Source organism: Notechis scutatus, chromosome 14 (assembly GCF_049901735.1).
Source record: "Notechis scutatus isolate UNSWTSFEM ecotype Mainland chromosome 14, rNotScu1.2, whole genome shotgun sequence".
NCBI classification, from domain to species: Eukaryota; Metazoa; Chordata; class Lepidosauria; order Squamata; family Elapidae; genus Notechis; species Notechis scutatus.
Window position 1 is genome coordinate 2,050,009 of NC_142022.1, and position 21,761 is coordinate 2,071,769.

Below are 21,761 nucleotides of genomic sequence, written 5' to 3' on the forward strand. Positions count from 1 at the left end.
GGACCACCAAACTCATAATTTTAAATTCCGGGGATCACTAATATGAACTTTGACTGACGGTGGTTTGCTGACGTGGGTGGGAGAGAGAGAGAGAGAGAGAGATCTGATCTAACCTCTCTCTCCCCCCCTCTCACACACACACACACACACACACACACACAGAAGTAGAGGTGGGATTCAAATTTCTTAACAACTGGTTCTGTGGGCGTGGCCTAAATTGTGGGTGTGGCCTGGTGGTCATGTGACTGGCTGGGCACGGCTTGTACGTAAATATTATAAATATTTATGTCAATATTGAATTTTTTATTTAAAAAAAGAGCAACTTTTACCCAAAACCAGGTCCAGAGCAGGCAGGCAGATTGAGTTGCCCACAGAATCACAGATCTACTTAAGAGATCTGTGTTTCCGCCATCGGTTACCTGAGCCTGTCACATAAAATTTGCTAGCAGGCAAACTCACAAAATTAATTCACAACACCCCATGTATGTTAATATTATTTTTTTTTATAAAAAAGAGCAACTTTTACCCAAAATCAGGCAAAGCAGGCAGGCAGATTGAGTTGCTGATAGAATCACAGATTCAACTTAGAGATCTGTGTTTCTGCCATCGGCTACCTGAGTCTGCCCTGCTTCAATCCTAAGGAAGGTTCGGCTCTGCACAGAGCCGAAGATCTAAAAATTAGTTAGAAAGCAAGAAATGCAAGGATGTCCTGCTTTCTAGCTAATCTAAATCTCCCAGCACAGCAGAACAGATGATGGTTGGAAAAAGGAAAAAATAGCAATTTAGCAGGCAAGTTTGCCAGGTAAGGACTGAGTGGGCGGGGAGGGTTCCCGCGGGCCATGTGGGCGGCGCAGCCTTGTGTTCCTGCGTAGCCTGGATTAATTGTTTTTTTTTTTTTTTTATATTTCTCTGTGGACCACCAAAACTTTCTCGTGGATGGCCCACCGGTTGGCGACTGCTGGACTAGAAGACCTCCATGGTCCCTTCCGACTCTCTTATTCTATAATCCCACATCAATTCATCAGTGGAATGGCTTCCCTCCAGAAGCTGTAGGTGCTGCATATCTTTTTCTTTCTCCCTTTCCTTTCCTTTCCTTCTTTCCTTTCCTTTCCTTTCCTTTCCTTTCCTTTCCTTCTTTCCTTTCCTTTCCTTTCCTTTCTTTCCTTTCCTTTTCCTTTCCTTCTTTCCTTTCCTTTCCTTCTTTCCTTTCCTTTCCTTTCCTTTCCTTTCCTTTCCTTCTTTCCTTTCCTTTCCTTTCCTTTCTCCTTTCCTTTTTCCTTTCCTTTCCTCTCCTCTCCTTTCTTGTGGAGGGTACAACAGGTCCTTGAAAAGGAGGACCCAAGGCTTTAAACCCTCCACACAACCTCTCAAGCCTCACCTCTGCTTATCCGCTGTTTCTCCCCGGATAGGATGCCTGGCGTGTCGATGATACTGATGCTGTCCAGGACGGGGTTTGGCAGCTGCGCGCACATGAACCTGCGAAGGGAAGGGAAGGGGACAGGATTAGGAGGCGGCTGGGTCCGAAGCAGGGACAGAAATGGGGCTCCCCGGGGTGGCATTTTTGCCATTCTGCTTGAACTGGGTCATTCTCACCCCCCTTCCCCCCAAAAAAAAAAAAAAACAATTTAGGGGATTGAATCATCCATTAAACTTGCACGGGGCGTTTCACTTCTCATCCAAGAAGCTTCTTCAGCTCTGACTGGGGAATGGAAGGATTTATACTCCTTGCGGACAGCTGGTCATTTGCATCCTTTTTAGAGGGTCCGTTGAGGCCGCTTGGAGGTTGATCTGTAGTGCGAATGGGGGTAGGGAGCCTTCTTGGAAAGGACCGTGTTGTAGACTGGAGATAGATGATGTTGTATCCCTCCCGCTCTGTTGAGGGAGGGGGGTTCAATTTTGACACAGGTGGTCTCTTGGGCCCCTCTTTCAAACCAGCCGTCCTCTCTGTCCAAAATGTGGACCTTGCTACCTTCACAAGGGCGGCCTTCGTCTTTCAAATGCTGCATCTTAGCCCTGTTGGGTTTGTTCCTCCTATGTTGTGCCATGCGTTGGTGAAGTGGTGGTTTTGTTTCCCCAACGCGCCCCCATCCATCTCCAATCTACACCAGAATCCTCTTTATCGGTTCCAAGAAGGCTCCACACCCCCATTGGCACCACTCAGAACACGGATAAATCTCCAAGCGGCCTCAACAACTCTTTTAACAGGATGCAAAGGACCAGCTGTGTCTGCAAGGAATATAAATCCTTCCATTCCCCCACCATCCGGTCAGAGCGGAGGAAGCTTCTGGGACTGACAAGGGAAACGTCTTCAAAGAAAAACCAGAGAAGTCCAGTTGCCTCTTGAAAAAAAAAGAAAGCACTTTTGGGACAACCAAGATCTGGAGGGCGGAGAATCTCCACAGACAAGTGCTGAAAACTTTGGCTTGCTGAGCCAAACTTTTCATACCTGGAAAGGCATGAAAACATGAGTGCGAGTCTTTTAACAGGCCTGCTTCTGCACTAGAAAGCCAAGGAAGATATCCCGAGTTTTGTGTGTGTGTGTGTGTGTATGTGCGCACGTGCATAATCCCAGCCCCCCTCCCCTGTCCATTAATCCCACCCTCCCTAGGGTCCTTCCTTTCAAACTATCAAAATATCCCAGAGATATGGCTTCAAGTTCCAGAGAATGCGTGGAGACATAGAACATAGACTCCTAAGGCTGGAAGGGCCCTAAGAAGTCATCTAGTCCAACTTGCTGCTCAAGCCGAGAACCCTTCGGACGGACTGTTGTCCAATCTCTTCTTGAAGACCTCCTGTGATGGAGCATCCACACACCACTGGAGACAATCGGGTTAATTGTTCCCACTTACAGGAAATTTCTCCTTATTTCCAGGTTGCTTCTCTCTTTGATAAGTTTCCATCCGCTGCTTCTTGTCCCATCCTCAGGTCTTTTGGAGAATAGAATAGAATAGAGAATAGAATAAAATAGAATAGAGAATAGAATAGAGAATAGAATGGAGAATAGAATAGAGAATAGAGAATAGAATAGAGAATAGAATAAAATAGAATAGAATAGAATAGAATATAGAATATAGAATAAAATAGAGAATAAACATAGAATAGAACATAGAATAGATATATAGAATAGAATATAGAATATAAAATAGAATAGAATATAGAATAGAATAGAATAGAATAGAATAGAGAATAGAATAGAGAATAGAATAGAGAATAGAGAATGGAATAGAGAATATAGAATAGAATAGAATAGAATAGAATAGAATAGAATAGAATATAGAATAGAATAGAGAATAGAATAGAGAATAGAATAGAATATAGAATAAAATAGAATAGAATATAGAATAGAATAGAATAGAAAATAAAATAGAATAGAGAGAATAGAATAGAGAATAGAATATAGAAAATATAGAATATAGAATAGAGTAGAATATAGAATAAAATAGAATAGAACAGAATATAGAATAGAATATAGAATATAGAATAGAATAGAGAATCGAATCGAATAGAGAATAGAATTCCTTATTGGCCAAGTGCGATTGGACACACAAGGAATTTGTCTTTGGTGCAAATGCTCTCAGTGCACATAAAGGAAAAAATAAAATACATTCATCAAGAATCATAAGATACAACACAGTCATGGGATATGAAGGAGTAACGGATGGAAGCATATCTGAGAGAGATCCAACCTAGAACATAAGGGGAAACCTCCAGGGCTCTGTGCATAGCATTTTTTTTCCAATTCTTTGCTTTCGGGTCCCAAGTCCAGCCCACCTGGCAGAGGAGAACTCCTCCGTTGCAAAAGCATTTAGCAAACCAGCAGCATGGAGGACTCGGGTTCAAAGGCCAGCGGGTTGAAAGAGCACAGAAACCGGCCTCCGGAGGAGCAGAGATAGCCACAACCAGTGGATCCAACCACTGGCCCATCCTGTCTGTCCCCAACAAGCAGGGCCTCAAGACACCGGAAGTTTTCCCCAATCGCATCCAGGGAGGTTTTTCTTTTCTTTAATGAATTTTATTTGTACTTTTTTTTTTCTTTTAACATACCTGAGTGCTTACTAAACAGTGCATTGTCTGGGCCAATTTACCAATACATAACATCAATAATAATAAATCTATCTTCTTCTATTCTCTCTCTCTCTCATATATATATATATATATATCTGTGTGTGTGTGTGTGTGCGTGTGTGTGTGTATTATATAAACACACACACACACTGCTCAAAAAAATAAAGGGAACACTTAAACAACACAATGTAACTCCAAGTCAATCACACTTCTGTGAAATCAAACTGTCCACTTAGGTAGCAACACTGATTGACAATCAATTTCACATGCTGTTGTGCAAATGGAATAGACAACAGGTGGAAAGCAGAGGCAGTTAGCAAGACATCCCCAATAAAGGAGTGGTTCTGCAGGTGGTGACCACAGACCACTTCTCAGTTCCTATGTGTTAGGGATAACATTGTTTACCCTAACTGGTTTGGGTAAAAATAATAAATAAGGTATCATGGTTTGTTGTTTAAAGTGTGTGTAACTTTAACTGCAAGAATGTAATTAAGGGTGTGGTTGTAAAAGCACTATATTAGAAGCGAGGCAATTGCAGCTCTCTCTCTCTGGCTTACTGATCCCTAATTACTGGATGGATTGATGACTGCGTTCTTGTAGGAGTGTTGATTTTTCTCAAGGGAGAGAAGATAAGATTGAACCGATTTATTGTAAGTGTACTGACATTGGCTATTCAACACGGACTTTGCAAATAGAGTATCCCCGACAACACTAACTGATATGATATATGACTACTGGACTGTTTATTATGACTATGCTATAATTCTTAAATGGAATAAACTATATTTTTGATAGCACAAGCGTATCTGTATTTTTACTGCGTGTTAACTAGAAAACTTATCTCACACATTTACCTGTCTTCCTATCTGACTTCGCTGCACATTCTGTTTAGTTTGTTTTTCTTAACACCCGTTGGGGAATCCAGGCTTAACACTATGCTTTCTGGCTGATGGTTTGGTCACCTTTTGAATGCTGGCGGTGCTTTCACTCTAGTGGTAGCATGAGACGGAGTCTACAACCCACACAAGTGGCTCAGGGAGTGCAGCTCATCCAGGATGGCACATCAATGCGAGCTGTGGCAAGAAGGTTTGCTGTGTCTGTCAGCGTAGTGTCCAGAGCATGGAGGCACTACCAGGAGACACTTCCTCACTAGTCCAACACATGAAAGCCACAGGTCATAGCATTGACTTCAATGGCACCAAAACCCTAGCCACTATAGAAAACCCCAGCCACAGAATCATCAGAGAAGCCATAGAGATTGAAAAAAGACCTGAAAGCATGAATGATTCCACCAGACTGTCAATCATTTGGAAGCCTGCACTCACAAACAAAAAAATCTCCACACCACAAGCCAGGCAAACACCTGGGCACAAACAGATCCCCCCTGATACCTCCAGCTCAAACACACCCCAACCAGGCACCCAGATGAAACCTAGCTTCCTAATAAATGATAGCCGTCTGTTTACTCGGAGCCAAGCTGCACTAAAAGCCTCCAATACAGGAACACAATGTTGCCAGCCAATCAAGACACAAAAAGAGCCACAAAACAGACAGAAGATATTAGAAACACCAATCAAACAGAACACAGCAAACTCCAAGACCAATAAACACAGACCAAGACTCCCAACCAATCAGGATGAAGAAAAAACCATTCTGGCACAGCAGTAGGCTAGCACCAAATTTAAAACTGAAACCGCTGTAAAAGTCTGACTCACAGACGAACACAATACAGAAGCCTGATGATGGCAGATGAAATTCTGCCGAAACGTTGCTACAACTTTAAAAGCACAACTATAATGACGTGGGAATATATCCGAACAAAGCTGAATACCATACATATAAATACCCGCGAAAACTTAAGAAAACAAATATATATATAAGCGAAATACCACTCAGGCATCATCACAAAATCTCCAGAACCGTAAAGCCTACAAACTTGAAATTTGGCACATAGGTTCCTCTTGGCTTCTAGGTGCTCACTAAGGATTTTTCAAAATAACCATCAGAGCATTAGTATTATCCTATATTATTATTAACATGCTCTGATGCTAAGGAGTTCTACTCCCCCTCCCCACCTGAAAAGAAATCTCTTCCAAATGCAAAACACAAGCAGAGGAGAGGTTTCAGTTTCAGTTTTAGTTTCACAGCAGCAACCAGCTTTAGTACAGGACAGTTGAGCTAAGCCCAGGCTCCTTGCTGTCTCCTTGCTCACACAGCAAATACTGTTTCAGTTTCCAAACAGCCCTCAACTCTCTCACGCACTGACAGGATGCTAGCCAGATGAATACCGATGGATGCTGGTAGGCAGAGGCAGAATTTTTCTCCCCCAAAACTAAGCCCGACCACATAGTTTCGTAGCGAACCGCGGGTAACCGCTAGTAATTATATATAATGATATTCTTCCAGTTTCTAATTTCTACCTTGGTTATGTACCATTAGTAAAACAAACCTCATGTTAAAAAATATTCTGTGTCTTTTTTCTCCTTTATCTTTAAGGTTTTAACCTGTCCATTTCCACACAGTCTAATATTTTTTAAATTACGTTGTCATCTGTAGGGATGTCCTCATTTCCCCGATATTGTGCAAATACAACTCTCACCGCTGTCAACACTTGTAGGGAGGTTTTTCTTAAGAGATGAAACTCTGGGGAGGTTTTACAGGTTACCCTCCACTTACAACCATTCGTTTAGTGACCGTTTGAAGTTACAATGGCACTAGAAAAAAAAGTTTTAAATGTTTTTCACACTTACAATCCTGTGGTCAACAGGGATCGAAATTCAGCCACTCGGCCATTGGCTTGTACTTATGACGGTTGCAGTGTGGGTCACGTCCCCAGTTCGGAGAACCAGCAAATTGCTCCACAGGCTGGCCCTGCCCCTCTCCGCCCACTCACTCCTTACCTGGCAGGTGGGCCATCCAACTTGCCTGTTTCTTCCCTTCCCCCCAAACCCCGACCATCAGCTGTTCTGCTGTTCTGGGAGATTTAGATTAGCTAGAAAGCAGGAAACGGTTGGATTTCTTGCTTTCTAGCTAATCTTTAGATCTTCGACTATGCAGAGCCGAACCTTCCTTAGGATTGAAGCAGGGCAGACTCAGGTAGCCGATGGCAGAAACACAGATCTCTAAGTGAATCTGTGATTCTGTGAGCAACTCAATCTGCCTGCCTGCGGGTAAAAGTTGCTCTTTTTTTAAAATCAAAAATTCAATATTTATATAAATATTTATAATATTTATATACAAGCCATGCCCACCCAGTCACATGACCACCAAGCCATGCCCGTCAGCAAGCCACGCCCACCCAGTCACATGACCAAGGCACACCCACAAACTAGGCCACATCCACAGAACCGGTTGTTAAAGAAACGTGATCCTGTTTTGTGACTTTCTGACAAGCAAAGGCAATCGATTAACTTAACGTTACTAATTTAACAACTCACTTAAAAACCATGTCCCTAATTTAACTGCAACTCGCACAAGTTGCAAAGTGGGGCAGAACTCACTGAGCGACCGTGACGCTTTAGGAAGAGAAACACTGGGCTCCATTTTGGTCTTAAGTCAAGGACTCTTGTTTTCCCCACGATAGCCACAAACCACATCCTTCGCGGGATTACAAAAGACTTCGGGTTTCGGTCGAAGGGAAGTTGCATGTGAGGCAGACCAAAAAATCCGGAGGGGAAAGGTAGCGGAGGTGATGGGCGGAGGACACGTTGCCTGGATGATTTGCCTTCTCCAAGCCGCCGTTGTGGGGTTGCAATCGCCACTCGGCCCAACAGCTGTGAGAATGAGGAACTCTGGAGCAGGCAACCATCATCTTTCAACACTCTTTACTTTGGAAACTGAGACCAGCTTAGTTGGCTTCTGAAGAAATTCTCTTCCCTTCCTTTTAAAATTGCCAAAGGATGACAAAAGCACAAAGGAGGAAACCGAGGTGCAGAGCGGAGACAGATCAACTCCGCGTTCTACAGGAACTTCAATTGTGGGAAACGGGAAAGCGTGAGAAAAAAAAATACAACGTAATCCTACAATCCTACCTTGATCCTGTTTGGGGTGGGTGCATTAAAACAGAGGGATACAATCAAGATCAAGGGAGGTACTAATACTGCTCTATAAAGCCTTAGTAAGGCCACACCTAGAGTCCTGCATCCACTTTTGGTCACCACACTACAAAAAAGAGGTTGAGACTCTAGAAAAAGTGCAGAGAAGAGCAACCAGGATGATTAGGGGACTGGAGGCGAAAACATACAATGAACGGTTGCAGGAACTGGGCCTGGCTAGTCTAGTGAAGAGAAGGACCAGGGGAGACAGGAGAGCAGCCTTCTAGTATTTGAGGGGCTGGAGAAAGGTAACACAAACAAAGGCAACACAGTCAAATAAGCAAGAAGTGTCCCTTTAATACCTCCAACTTTGCCCCCAATGTCCAGGTTACCTCCGGCTGGATTAAAAACACTCCCAAGAACAATCTTTAAGTGGAGGAAATTCAGTCTGAAAACAAAATACATACAAACTGTAACTAAAAATCCACACAAATCATGCTGCAGCAATTAACTTGACAGGGCAGGAAAAGGAATTGCAGACTTGAAAGGCCAGCAAAACACACACAGTTGGGAAGACACCAGGAACCCAGATAAGCCTCAACAATACCAGATAATTCACGATTTGCTCCCAACAACTTGCTGTGTGCAGCTTCCTCTTTTATACACTGTGTTCCCAGCTGCATCTAATGAAGGGAATCAGGGCCCTTTCCTCCCCCCAGTAAGCCAAGCAACCCACATTGCTCCCTTCTCCATTCCTCCCTGCATGGCCTAGGATGAAGAGGGGGTGGGCCTGGGTCTTCCTCTGAACTCCCTCTCCCTTGTTCTCCCTCTCCTCTGCTCAGCCTGTCTTTGCCCTTCCCCAGTTTCTTCCACAGACAACAGAGCCACACTGCCGCGTTCGGCTTCCTCCTCCAAATCAGAGTCTGGCAGGGGCATGACAGCAACTTTTAAGACTTGTGGACTTCAATTCCCAGAATTCCCCAGGCAGCATGCTTGAAGAAGGGTGGGCTTCAACTTCCAGCATGCGCTGGCTGGGGAATGCTGGGAATTGAAGTCCACAAGTCTTCAAGTTGCCACATTTGGAGACCAAAGTCAAACAAAGAGAAGGATCATGAGTGACATGTTAGCAGTCTTAAAAAAGCGCATTAGACCTTTTTAAAGCACACTAAGAACATTTTAAACAATGCACACTACTGGAGTGTCTCTGGAAGGCATTTAAAGGGGATTTTGGTGGAAGCATAAAAAGAGATAATGCAAGTAACTTAGACTGAAGTTTTGGGTTTCCCCTTCAGGAAGCCGTAACAGGAAAACATTGAACTGCTGAGATCAGAATGGGTGGGAAACTGCGGGCCACTCACCCCCCATCAGGGTCTGCAAAATGCTGGTGCAATTTTTCTGGCCCTGAGAAAATTTTGAATAGTTTTTAAAAATGCCCTTTAAGCATTTTGTGGGTTTGTTTTAAAATTTCCTTCGTGTTCCTGGTCTGCAAAATGGGGATATTCGCCGACGGCTTTTCTGTCCAAGCTTCTTGCCGGGAGTTTATTTTGCTTTCTTCTTCAAGGCAGCCGTTCTGAATCTGAAATGACTGGTTTTGATATTTCTTCAGTTTTTCTGGAGTAAAACTGAAAATCCTGGAACTGCATTTGATCCCTGGAATTGTGCTTCAGACACTAATTTATTTTAGTTTAGTTTAATTTAGTTTATGGTCACTGCACCTTGTACAACGAAATCAAACCCCATCTTCAGTGCACATCACGACCATGAAAATAAACACAAACACACATCCTTCACACTCCACACATTGAATTGAAAAACCCCGACACCGCATCAACACTGCACAATACAGTGGAATTCAACAGAGTTATTGCCCTGGGATAGAAGTTGTTTTTCAGCCTGTTTGCCCTTGTTTTTTGTTATCCTGTACTGACTGCCAGATGGTAATAGTTAAAAAAAGAGGATGCCCAGGATGAGATGGATCTTTGAGAATGTTTTATACTTTCTTAAGGCAGCGAGAGCTGTAAAGCTCTTCCAAAGAGGGGAGAGGGCAACCAATGATCTTCTGGGCAATGACGTTCACCCTCTGGAGTGCTGTGCTATCTGCCCCTGTGCAATTGGCAAACCCTACAGAGGTGCAGTGAGTTAAGATACTCTCTCTGGTGCAGCGGTAGAAGGTCACCAGCAGTTTTCCATTCAGTGGTTGTTTCCTGAGAAGCCTCAGGTAGTATAATCTCTGCTGGGGCCTTTTGACCAGGGCTGCAATGTGAGCCCCCCAGGTCAGGTCCCCTTTTAGGGTAACACCCAGAAACTTAAAACCGGCCACTTGCTCCACTCGGTCTCCCTTGATAAGCAAGGGCTGGATGTCTGATCTCTTCTTTCTATAGTCCACTATCAGCTCCTTGGTCTTATTGGTGTGGAGGACCAAGTTATTGTCTCCACACCACGAAAGCAACTGGTCCACCTCGTCTTGGTAGGCAGACTCATCCCCCCTGGAGATGAGTCCCACCACTGTTGTATCATCTGCAAATGCAGGTGGTCATTGACTTATGACCACAGTTGAACCCAAAATTTCTGTTGCTATCTCAAAAAGACGTTGAGACTCTAGAAAGAGGGCAGAGAAGAACAAACAGGGTGATGAGGGGGCTGGAGGCGAAAACATACAATGAACGGTTGCAGAAACTGGGCCTGGCTAGTCTAGTGAATAAATTTTGGTCCCAATTCTGGTGTAAATCGAGGACTACCTGTATCCTCCAATGCTGGAATTGGTGCCATAAAGAATCTGTCTCCTTAAGCTTATCCAGCTCTTTTTTTAAAGACATGTAAATCGATTTAGTGGTCATGTCTGGTGGCAATGAATTTCACAGGTTAATTTTTCCTAGGCTGAGAAAGATACCAGGTGGCACATTTCTATCCTAAATCTTCAATAAAACCACCACGCTCAGAGAGCACCAAGGACCCCACAGCCTTCCGTATCCTAACTACTCTTCCTCTCTCCACATGGTATTCTCTTCTGTCCCTGATGGTGTTACCTAGTTGGGTAATGAAACATCTGCAAGAAAATGACCAAGATCAGAGAACACAAAGGACCCCACCACCATTGGTGTCCTCCTCCTCCTTCTCTCTGCAAAATCCACTCCCTTCTAGCACTGATGTTGTTCTCTAATTGGGTAGCAAAACGTCTGCAAGGAAACACCCAAGCTGTCATGCCCCTGTCGGAGTCTGAATCAGAGGAGGAAGACCCACCATGTCAGGTGGTGCTCCATTCAAAATCCAAGAAAGAAATACTTAGACTCCTTAGATTAGAGAAAAGATATCTTTTACTGAATATGAAGTGGTAGCAACCATAGAATTCTGAATCTGAGAAATTAGGCGCGCAAATCACATATACAAAGTGATGGAAATGTTCCCACCCCCAACAGTTCAAATGATTCTTCCAATTAAAAGTTGTGAATATGATCGTGTGGTCATCTTCAGGTGGGGATGAGGCCTCTGTCCGTTGACCTTGGCATATTTTGATAAAGGTTTGCAGCTGCGCAGAGAAAAGAAAGCTAAGCGAGAAATAGAAACCTAAACAGGAATTTATACTCCCCTCCCTCCTCATTTTTACAACACTAGAATGTAACACCTCCAGCTCGCTTCCCAGACTTTACCCCCTCCTCCCCCCGTTACTTATGGCAGCCAAAAGATGCAAAGCAATAGTAGAAGATCTTGAAGGCTGACACACAGCTGACAGGGAGTGGGAGTGTGGCTCTATTGGCTGTGGAAGAAACTGTGGAAGAGCGAAGTCCAGCTGAGCAGCGCAGAAGTAGAAGGAATTGGAGGAAGACTCAGCCCCACCTAGGGTATGCAGGGAGGAATGGAGAAGGGAACAACGTGGGTTGCATAGCTTAGACGGAGGGGTGAGGAAAAGGCCCTGATTCCCTTCATTAGCTGTAGCTGGGAACACTGTGTTTAAAAAGGGAAGCTGCGCGCAGTAAGTTGTTGGGAGCAAATCGTGAATTATCTGGTATCATGGAGGCTTATCTGGGTTCCTGGCGTCTTCCCAACTGTGTGAGTTTCACCGTGCTTTCAAGTCTGCAATTCCTTCTCCTGCCCCGTCAGGTTAATTATTTCAGCTTGGTTTGTTTGGGTTTTTAGTTACAGTTTGTGTGTACCTTGTTTTGGACTGAATTTTCTACAGTTAAAGACTGTTCTTGAGAGTGTTTTTTCTCTCCAGCCGAAGGTAATCTGGACATTGGAGGCAAAGTTGGAGATAATAAAGGGACTCTTATTGCTTATTTAACTGTGTTGCCTTTGTGCCTTTGGGTCATCAACACAAACTCCGAGAGCACCCTGGACACCTCAATTCAACCTTTATCGTTACAGAAACTTGCTTTCCAATTTCTCTCATCACCTACAACAGAGGTCTCCAAAACTTGGCCACTTTAAGACTTGTGGACTTCAACTCCCACAAGTCTTAAAGTTGCCAAGTTTGAAGAGCCTACATATTATATATCGGCTTTGAGAAAGTTAATGACGATAATAATGAATAATATAAAATAAAATACTGTATATACTCGAGTATAAGCCTAGTTTTTCAGCCCATTTTTTGTGCTGAAAAAATCCCCCTCGGCTTATACTCGAGTCAGATTCCCTCTGAAAAAAAAAATGGTGTGGAGTCGCGCCTCCGGCGGCAGCGACTCCCAACAGCGGAAGGGAAAGGCAAAAGCGCTTGCCTTTCCCTTCCCGAGCGGCGGGACTGGGGCGCCGGCGCAGCGAACAGGTCGGGAAGGGAAAAAGCGCTTTGCCTTTCCCTTCCCGAGGCGGCGGGACTGGGGGCGCCGGCGGTAGTGACTCCTGACTCAGGGGCCTCCGAGGGAGGGGAAGAGAGTGACTCCTGCCTCCCGCTGTCATCATCATCTTCTTCTTTTGGGTTAGTGAATCAATTAAACCTTTCATGATAGTGAGATCGTTTCCCAAATTAATTATTTTTATTTTTGAAATTTACCAGTAGCTGCTGCATTTCCCACCCTCGGCTTATACTCGAGTCAATAAGTTTTCCCAGTTTTTTGTGTAAAATTAGGTGCCTCGGCTTATATTCGGGTCGACTTATACTCGAGTATATACGGTAGGTGGTAAGCTGAAAATGGAAATAATAAAGAATTGAAAATATAAGTGAGGATGAAATGTTTTTGATATTGAATGAATTGAAATATGAAGTGAGAACTTATTTAAAGATCAGGGGAATAGATAACGATTTGATATGAAATTAGATAAGTTAGAAATGCAATTATGACTATGTATAAATGTTGTAACCTGGAATCACGTTGCCCACTTGAAGAGTTATGTAAAAAAATAAACTTTATAAAAAAAAATAATTTGGAGAGCCCACGAGTAAAATGAGATTGCACCATCTCTGCAGGGGCTGCATTTTAACCAGGCCAAACCCAAAGCCTTGACCCCAGGACCCCCCAGCCTTGAATGTTCCTGGGGGAAGTTTCCATCCAGCTGAGCCACGTGGAGAATGTCAGAATCATCACTTTCTCTTTAAGTTGGGCATTCCCCGATGACTGGACAGGGCAGGGAAGGGGGCACCCGGTGTACACTGGCACAAAACCTGCCAGCCTGGGATTAACACGCCCAGCAACTGGTCTGTGCAAGACCGCCCAACCCACAGGAGGAGCAACGAGAGAAAGGGGTGCCTTACATATTTTGCACACTCTGCCAGGGGCAAGGATCCCGAAAACCATAAGTCGCCTTTTGCAAATCCCGGGGAAGCTACCCAACCGACGGTCCTCGCCCGAGCTCTGCCTGCTTTTGAGTTCCCAACATCAGATAACAGATAATCAGAGTTGGAAGGGACGTTATAGGTCATCTAGTCCAGCCCCCCGCCGAAGCAGGAGACCCTACACCATTTCCGACAGATGGGAGTCCAGTCTCTTCTTGAAAGCCTCCAGGGATGAAGCTCCCACAACTTCCTAAGGCAACTTTTCTGTTTCATGGGTTGATTGCTCTCCCTGTCAGAAAATTTCTCCCTATTTCCAGATTGAATTTCTCCTTGTTCAGCTTCCATCCATTATTCCTTCAGGAGCCTTGGAAAATAGTTTGACCCCCTCCTCCTCGCTGTGGCAGCCCTTCAAATATTGGAACCCCCTTCTCATGTCTCCCTGGTCCTTATCTTCACTAGACTAGCCATGTCCAGTTCCTGTAACCGTTCTTTGACATCATAACTGCGCGTTTCAACGCCTGTTGAATGTGGACACAGTGCCCACATTCACACAATACACACGAAGGTTGGCAAGTTTGGTTGTCTGGTTTGGTTGGTTGGCTGTCTTGGGGAAAGAGAATTTTAGAGTTTGGTCCACTCGTAACTCAAAGCATTGTCTTCAAACTTGGCAAGTTTAAGATAGGTGGACTTCAACTCCCAGCACAGCTGGCTGGGGAATTCTGGGAGTTGAAGTCCACCCGTCTTAAGCTAGCCAGGTCTGGAAAAAAAACAGCAGTCAAAGGTGGTGCAAAATTAAGAATTTGGGGTTCAGTTTGTGTTGTGTGAACACAACTTGAGAATTTAGGCTGCAGAAAGTTCTATGGATCGATTGAATTGAAAGCGTATATCAAGAGGATTAGCTATAACCTATACAGCAAAGAAAAATAAGAAAAACAATATAAAAAGACTTTGGGAGGAAGAATATACAGTAAAAGACTTGAAACAGAGCTACAAAAAGAACCACAAAAGGTACGCTTAAAAAAAATCAAATGGAGATGATTAAGCATGTTAAATGTAATAGAAAAAGATGAACTGGCACAACAAATAAAAAATGCAAAACATTTTTTTTTGAAAATGCTAATAAACCTGGAAGATGGCTAGCTTATAAACTGAAGAAGAAATGGACGAGGAAGGTACACTACAGCAGGGGTCTCCAACCTTGGCAACTTTAAGCCTGGAGGACTTCAACTCCCAGAATGCCCCTGTTGGCTCTGCAAAGCTGGCTAGGGCATTCTGGGAGTTGAAGTCCTCCAGGCTTAAAGTTCCCAAGGTTGGAGACCCCTGCACTACAGTACCAAATGGAAAAGAAAAAAGAAAAAGACTATGAAAAAGGTTAACTCTTAACTCAAAGCATTGTCTTCAAACTTGGCAAGTTTAAGACGGGTGGACTTCAACTCCCAGCACAGCTGGCTGGGGAATTCTGGGAGTTGAAGTCCACCTGTCTTAAAGGGGCCACATTTGAAAAAAAAACAGCAGTCAAAGGAGGTGCAAACATTAAAGATTTTTGTGTTCAGTTTGCGTTATGGGAACACAACTCGAAAATTTAGGCTGCAGAAACTTCGACAGTTCAACGGGCTGATCCCAGGCCCGCAAAGACTTTTCCAGACCGCAAAACCAATATCTGACACAGCAGAAAAGCTGCAAACGCTTTCATACTTAAGCGAGGCCTGCCTGCATCCCCGGGGCCCCAGTTTATATCCCTGATTTTAAGCACCGGGGGAAACAGTCAGCAAATGTATTTTATTGGGCTAGGACCCTTTTTTTGTTCAGAACACGCTGAGCTATTTTTAATATTTGTAAATATCCAGAGCTTTCTTCCCCTCACCCGCCTTCCTTAAAAAATCATGTTTCTACAGCTGCAAAGCCAGCATTCCAGGAATTCTTTTTTCTTTTCTTTTGTGAATTAATGAGGCTGGCCGGCCAACACAGTTGGCAGACGGCCTGCGAACACGGAATAAAAGAGAACAATGGACTAACTCTGGATGCGACTTTTCCAAAGGCAGATTTAACCCACCCTGGCTTTTGCACCCTCTACTCTGAGGTGGTTTTCTAATGTGACTCACACCAAATAAAGTAACAATTGATTTTTGCAATGGGGAAAGAATCCCAGTCAGATTCATACTTTTTTTTTTTGTTTTCTTTAGATGTTCAGACTTTCCCAGCTGGGTGGGGTGCAACCGGACATCGTGAGGCCAATGAGAGAGAAAAATCAAGCATGAAACCGGGGAGAAGAAGGGAAACCATCTTCCAGAGCTGGGCAGGAGAGGCATGCGATGGTGCAAGCGAACGGCCAGAGATGGGCACAGGCTGGTAGAGAAAAGCCAACCTCCAGCAAGCAGCCACGCCCAGGGTTTGCAGCGATTCAGAGAGAATTCCAGTGTAGTTAAATCACCCAGGGGAGCGGGGGACTGGCATTACTCAGATGCTTTTGCAAGACAGCCTTGCTGACCTCTGACCCTCCAACCCTCCACATGCCAATTCAGAGAAGGCCCAGGAGAAATTTCCTGACAATGAGAAGAACCGTTAATCCGAGGAAGGAGAAGTTGTGGGTGCTCCATCACAGAAGACTTTTAAGGGATCGCACAGCCATTTGTCTGACATACCACAGACAGGGTCTCCTGCCCTCCCAGGGGCTGGACTAGAAGACCTCCAAGGTCCCACCCAGCAGCTGAACACGAGGACTCACAATTCCCCATTGGCTGGACCCCATTCATAGAACCACCAATGAACTGAAGCTGAATTTGCCTGAATTTGGGCGGGGAGGGTTGTGAAGTCAGCTGCTTTGCAATGCCACTAACCAGGTTTTAAGTTAACCTGGATTGTCAACCTGGCACCCTAAGTGGATGGAGACCCCTCTCTCATCCTCCTAGCCAGCTCTAGGCCTCTCTAAACCAGTGTGGCTGCTTGATCAGTGAGCCGGGCAGCACATAAATTAAAATACTGTATATAAATAACCTTTTAGGAATGGCGTCTGCTGCTGGAATAGAAGGGGGTTGGGCTACAAGACCTCCCGAGGGCCCTTCCAACCCTGTGGTGCTGTATCCCGCTCTGCCCTGACCTCCTGGGCACTGGGAGGACACCGAAGTGCCTCTTTGGGCTACAAAGGAAAAGATCGCCACCTTTTTTCATTCTGGCTTAAAGCCACCAAGGGTTGAGCAGCAGTGATTCTAGTCCTCAGGATCAGAGTCAAAAAGACCCTCCTTCCTCCCAGCTGCCCCCTCTCCGCCCACCCTGAAACCTGGAAAGCTAAAAACAGTGGTACTAGTCCTCAAGATCAGACTTCTCTTCCCTCCTTGCTGGCGCCCTCCGCATCCGGAAAGCTAAACCAGTGCTTCTAGTCCTCAAGATCAGACCCTCCTTCCTCCCCACTGCCCACTCCCTGCCCTGGATCTGGAAAGGCTAAAAACAGTGGTACTAGTCCTCAAGAGCAGTCTCCAAAGACTCTCCTCCTTCCCCCTTGCAGCTGGAAAGGTAGGAGCAGTGCTTCTAGTCCTCAAGATCAGAGTCAAAAGACCCTCCCTTCCTCCCAGCTGCCCCCTCCGCCCCGCCTGCACCTGGAAAGCTAAAATCTGTGGCTCTAGTCCTCAAAATCAGCCCTCTCCCCTCTTTGCTGCCCCCCCTCCCCCAGCCCGTGCAGCTGGAAAGCCAACAGCAGCGCTTCTAGTCCTCAGGATCAGAGTCAAAAAGAGCCACCCCTGTTCTGTTGCCCCCTCCCCACCCACCCTGCAACCTGGAAAGGTAAAAACGGTGGTACTAGTCCTCAAGGTCAGACTTCTCTTCCCTGCTTGCTGGCGCCCTCCGCATCCGGAAAGCTAAACCAGTGCTTCTAGTCCTCAAGATCAGACCCTCCTTCCCTCCCCACTGCCCACTCCCTGCCCTGGATCTGGAAAGCTAAAAACAGTGGTACTAGTCCTCAAGAACAGGCTCCAAAGACCCTCCTCCTTCCCCCTTGCAGCTGGAAAAGTAGGAGCAGTGCTTCTAGTCCTCAAGATCGGACCCTCCTTCCTCCCCACTGCCCGCCCTGGATGTGGAAAGGTAAAAAAACAGTGGTACTAGTCCTCAAGGTCAGACTTCTCTTCCCTCCTTGCTGGCCCCCTCCCCCCCACCCCACCCTCTTCACCTGGAAAAGCTCAAAAGGTGCTTCTCGTCCTCCAGGCCAGATTCAAAAGACTCTCCCCACCCCCGCAATTAAAACCAGCCGCAGCGGTGCTCCTAGTCCTCAAGACCAGCCGCTCTCTTTCCACCCACCCCCCTCACCTGTTGAGGAAGGCGTTGCCGAAGGCGTTGAGCTTGCGGAAGGGGCGGCGGGGGTCGACCACCAGCGCGTTGCCCGGCACGACGCCCTCGCTCTCGCCGCCCATGACGGCGATGAAGGAGTCGGTGGTGGGCTCGGGCCCGATGCGCATGCCGGGGAAGTCCTGCTCCAGCAGGTGTCGGATGAAGGTGGTCTTGCCCGTGCTGTACTGGCCCACCAGCAGCACCATGGGCTTGCTCTCCCAGTCGGCCGGCTCCAAGGCGGGCGAGTGGAAGTCGTGGAAGCGGTAGTGCTCCTCCAGCGGCAGCAGCTTCCCGGCGTAGAGCTGCTTCAGCCCTTCCGAGACGGTGCGGAACAGCTCGGGCTCCTTGCGCCGGCGCGCGTCGCGGCTCACCCAGCTGAACATAGCCGAGCCCAGCCCTGCCGCGGGGGAAGAGAAGCAGCCGGTCAGTCCCAGCGAAGAGAGAGACACCCCCGTCCCGAAAGACGCCCCGCGCGGACTCGCCACGCGCCCCGCCGGCGCCGCCCTTTATAAAGCCTCCGCCCGGGACACGCCCCGCCGGACGGGATTGGCTCCTGCCCGGAGGCCGCGCCCTCTCCGCCTTGCCTTGCCACACCCCCCCAGGATGATGTCTCTCTTATAAAGCTCCGCCCTCGGCGCTAATTGGCTTCCTCCTGGCGGCCGCGCCCCGCCCCTTTTAAGCTGATTGGCTTCTGCGAGGCGGCCCCACCTCTCCGTCTGTCCGCCACAGCACGGGGAATACAAAGTTTTCGGTCTGGGTAACACCCCCCTCAGCGCTAATTGGCTCCTGCCAGGAGGCCTAATCCTCCCTGGAGGCCCTCCCTTTATAACGCCACTTCCAGGGGCACGCCCCTCTCAGCGCCCATTGGTTCTTCCCAGACGGCATTGCCACCCACCTCGCCTTCTCCCCTTGCAAAAAGCCTCCGCTCAGGCCACGCCCCCTCAGCTCTGATTGGCTACGCCCATGGGCAGGCAAGTTCCACCCCTCTTAAGGCACGCTGGCTGGGGAATTCTGGGAGTTGAAGTCCACATATCTCAAAGCACGCTGGCTGAGGAGTTCTGAGGGTTGGAAGTCGACAAGTTTTAAAGTTGCCGAGGTTTTGGAGACCCCTGCTCTTTGACCTTGTAAAATGCATCATGGGAGCCTTTGTAGTTCCTCTGAATAAGGATACGGAGACATCCCAGGCACTGCAGGGGCTCCAAAGAGCCAAGACGACAGTCGCAAAGTTCCACCACTTTATGACAACAAATTACACACGTTGGTAAAACAAGAAAGAAACCGAGCATGGATTCTGTTCTCGTACAGCCACGTCCACCACCCGCCATCTTGACTTTTTGGACCCCCTTGGACTACCCTTCCCTGCCGCTGGGACTAAGCCTGGGGTTGGATTTGTTCCCTGCCTTCCAAATAAAACTCTTCTTCTTGCATTTTGCCTATTGAAGAATTCAGGCCAGCACGCTTTCCTCTTCCCAACAACCCTGCGAGGTGGGCTGGTGCAAGGCATCCCTAAGCTTTCGTGGATGAGGGGGACCCAGATCTAGATTCCCCCAAAGCCATGGCATGTTTTGTTTGTCTGTTTTCAACTGTTCCCAAAGGGGCCCTGGAAGAGGCCTGCAATCATGGCTTATGAAATCCAGGCCTATCTGGGCTGCCGTTTTTGACTTTTTTGACCCTCCCGCTCTTGCCCTTTCGATGGGCAGGGGAGCCCCCTGACCTGAGCTGCCTTCATCCATGTCCAAATTCCGGAGCGCCCCGGACTGAGACCCCTGCATGACAACCTCGGCAGTTGAACCGCTGGCCTGAGATGGAATTCCTCTTTGTGAACCGGCCTGCGGGTTAGCAGCTGAGGTCAGCGGGTTCCAGAATGGCCGGAGCTGCCCTGGTGTAAGATGCTGGCTTGCTGGATACGTCCAAGGCAGGGCAAACCACGTTAGAAGCTACCCAAAGAGCTACGTGAGGATGGGGAAACGCTAGTTGTTTCTCCTCCCCAACGCCTTCCAAGGCTGGGAGATTGCAGTCTTTCTTAGAGTCTTTCAGACTTGTGGACTTCAACTCCCAGATTTTCCCAGTCAACCTGCTTTAAGATGGGTGGATTTCCACTCCCAGAATCCCCCAGCCAGAATACTTTAAGTGGGGAGGACTTCCACTCCCAGAATCCTCCAGCCAGGATGCTTTGAGATGGTTGAACTTCGACTCCCAGAATCCCCCAGTCAGGATACTTTAAGAGGGGAGGATTTCAATTCCCAGAATCCTCCAGCCAGCCTGATTTAAGATGGATGGACTTCCACTCCCAGAATTCCCCTGGCTGGCTGGGGAATTCTGGGAATTGAAGTCTACAAGTCTTAGGAGAGCTCTGGCCTAGCGGGTTGGCACTTGGAGCCCCTCCAATCAGAGGTGGCTTTCTTGGGGAGTGGTATTGTTTCGAAGCAGAGCTTGGAATTATAGGCGGTCTTCAACCTAACAAGCGATTCATTCAGCAACCAATGGCACTGAAAAAAAAAAGACTTATGTCTGGTCCTCATAGTTATGACTGTTGCAGCATTCCTGCGGTCACATGATGAAAATCCAGGCGCTTGGCATTCATTTGTGACCTTTTCAGTGTCCTGGGGTCGATCGGGTCCCCCTTTCTCACTTGCCGGCTTCTGGCAAGCAAACTCAAGGAGGGAGACGGGTTTGTTTAACAGCAGCAAGATTCACATAACGGCCGTTATGCCAATCAAACAGAAATTGGGCTTGTTAAGTCGAGGACTTCCTGTATAGGTAGTCCTCGACTTACGACCACAATCTCTGTTGCTAAGCAAGGCAGTTGTTATGTTCAAGTTGCCCCACATTTTACAACTTCTCTCCACGGTTGTTTGAAGTGAATCACGGCAGTTCTTAAAGTTTAGTCGCAAAGTCACTAAGTGAACCTGGCTTCCCCCGGGACACTGCGCCTGCCGTAAGTGTGAGTCAGTGGCCAAGCCTCCGAACCCTCATCATGTGCCCAATGGGGATGTCGCCACGGTCGTAAGTGTGAACAGTGGTCGTAATAAGTCACTTCTTTGCAGTGCCGTTGTAATTTCGAACGGTCACTAAATGCAACTGTTATAAGTCGAGGACTACCTGTACTCTTGGGGACTTTTGGGGGGGGTGGAGGCTGTCAGAAAGCTGGATCCTGGAATTTGGGGTGGGTGGGGTGATCTCTTTGTGGCGGTGCTGAGGCGTTGCTAGGTTGCGCCCGGCCTGTTTTCCTTGCATTCCGAGGATCGGAGCCAGAAATTCCGACCGGCCGCATCAGGAGCTCCAGGCAGAGCCCGGCCAGGAAGCCAGGAAGGGAAGTTGGGCTGGGGAGAAAAAGGAAAAGGATGAAATTTTCCTTCCAAATATGGGAAAAGCCACATCCCGACAAGTCCCAGCAGATCTGCTGCACATGTTTTCCACTGCAAGGGAGGGTGCAGAAAGGGGGGAGGGAGAGAGATTAGATAGATAGATAGATAGATAGATAGATAGATAGATAGATAGATAGATAGATAGATAGATAGATAGATAGATAGATATAGATAGATATAGATAGATAGATATAGATAGATATAGATAGATAGATATAGATAGATAGATATAGATAGATAGATAGATAGATTAGATAGATTAGATAGATTAGA

The 21,761-nt window shown here is 46.7% G+C and overlaps 1 protein-coding gene across 1 annotated transcript in view; it reads right to left on the minus strand.

The window, feature by feature from the left end:
• EHD1 (EH domain containing 1) overlaps positions 1-18,594 on the minus strand; it is a 37,821-nt gene extending 19,227 nt beyond the window's left edge. The window contains exons 1-2 of the mRNA XM_026687552.2: positions 18,100-18,594; positions 1,379-1,476 (exon numbers count right to left, since the gene is read on the minus strand). Of these exons, the coding sequence (XP_026543337.1) occupies positions 1,379-1,476; positions 18,100-18,503 (502 nt within the window). The 5' untranslated portion in view covers positions 18,504-18,594. The remainder of the gene's footprint in view (positions 1-1,378; positions 1,477-18,099) is intronic.
• Between the last annotated feature and the right edge of the window lie 3,167 nt (positions 18,595-21,761).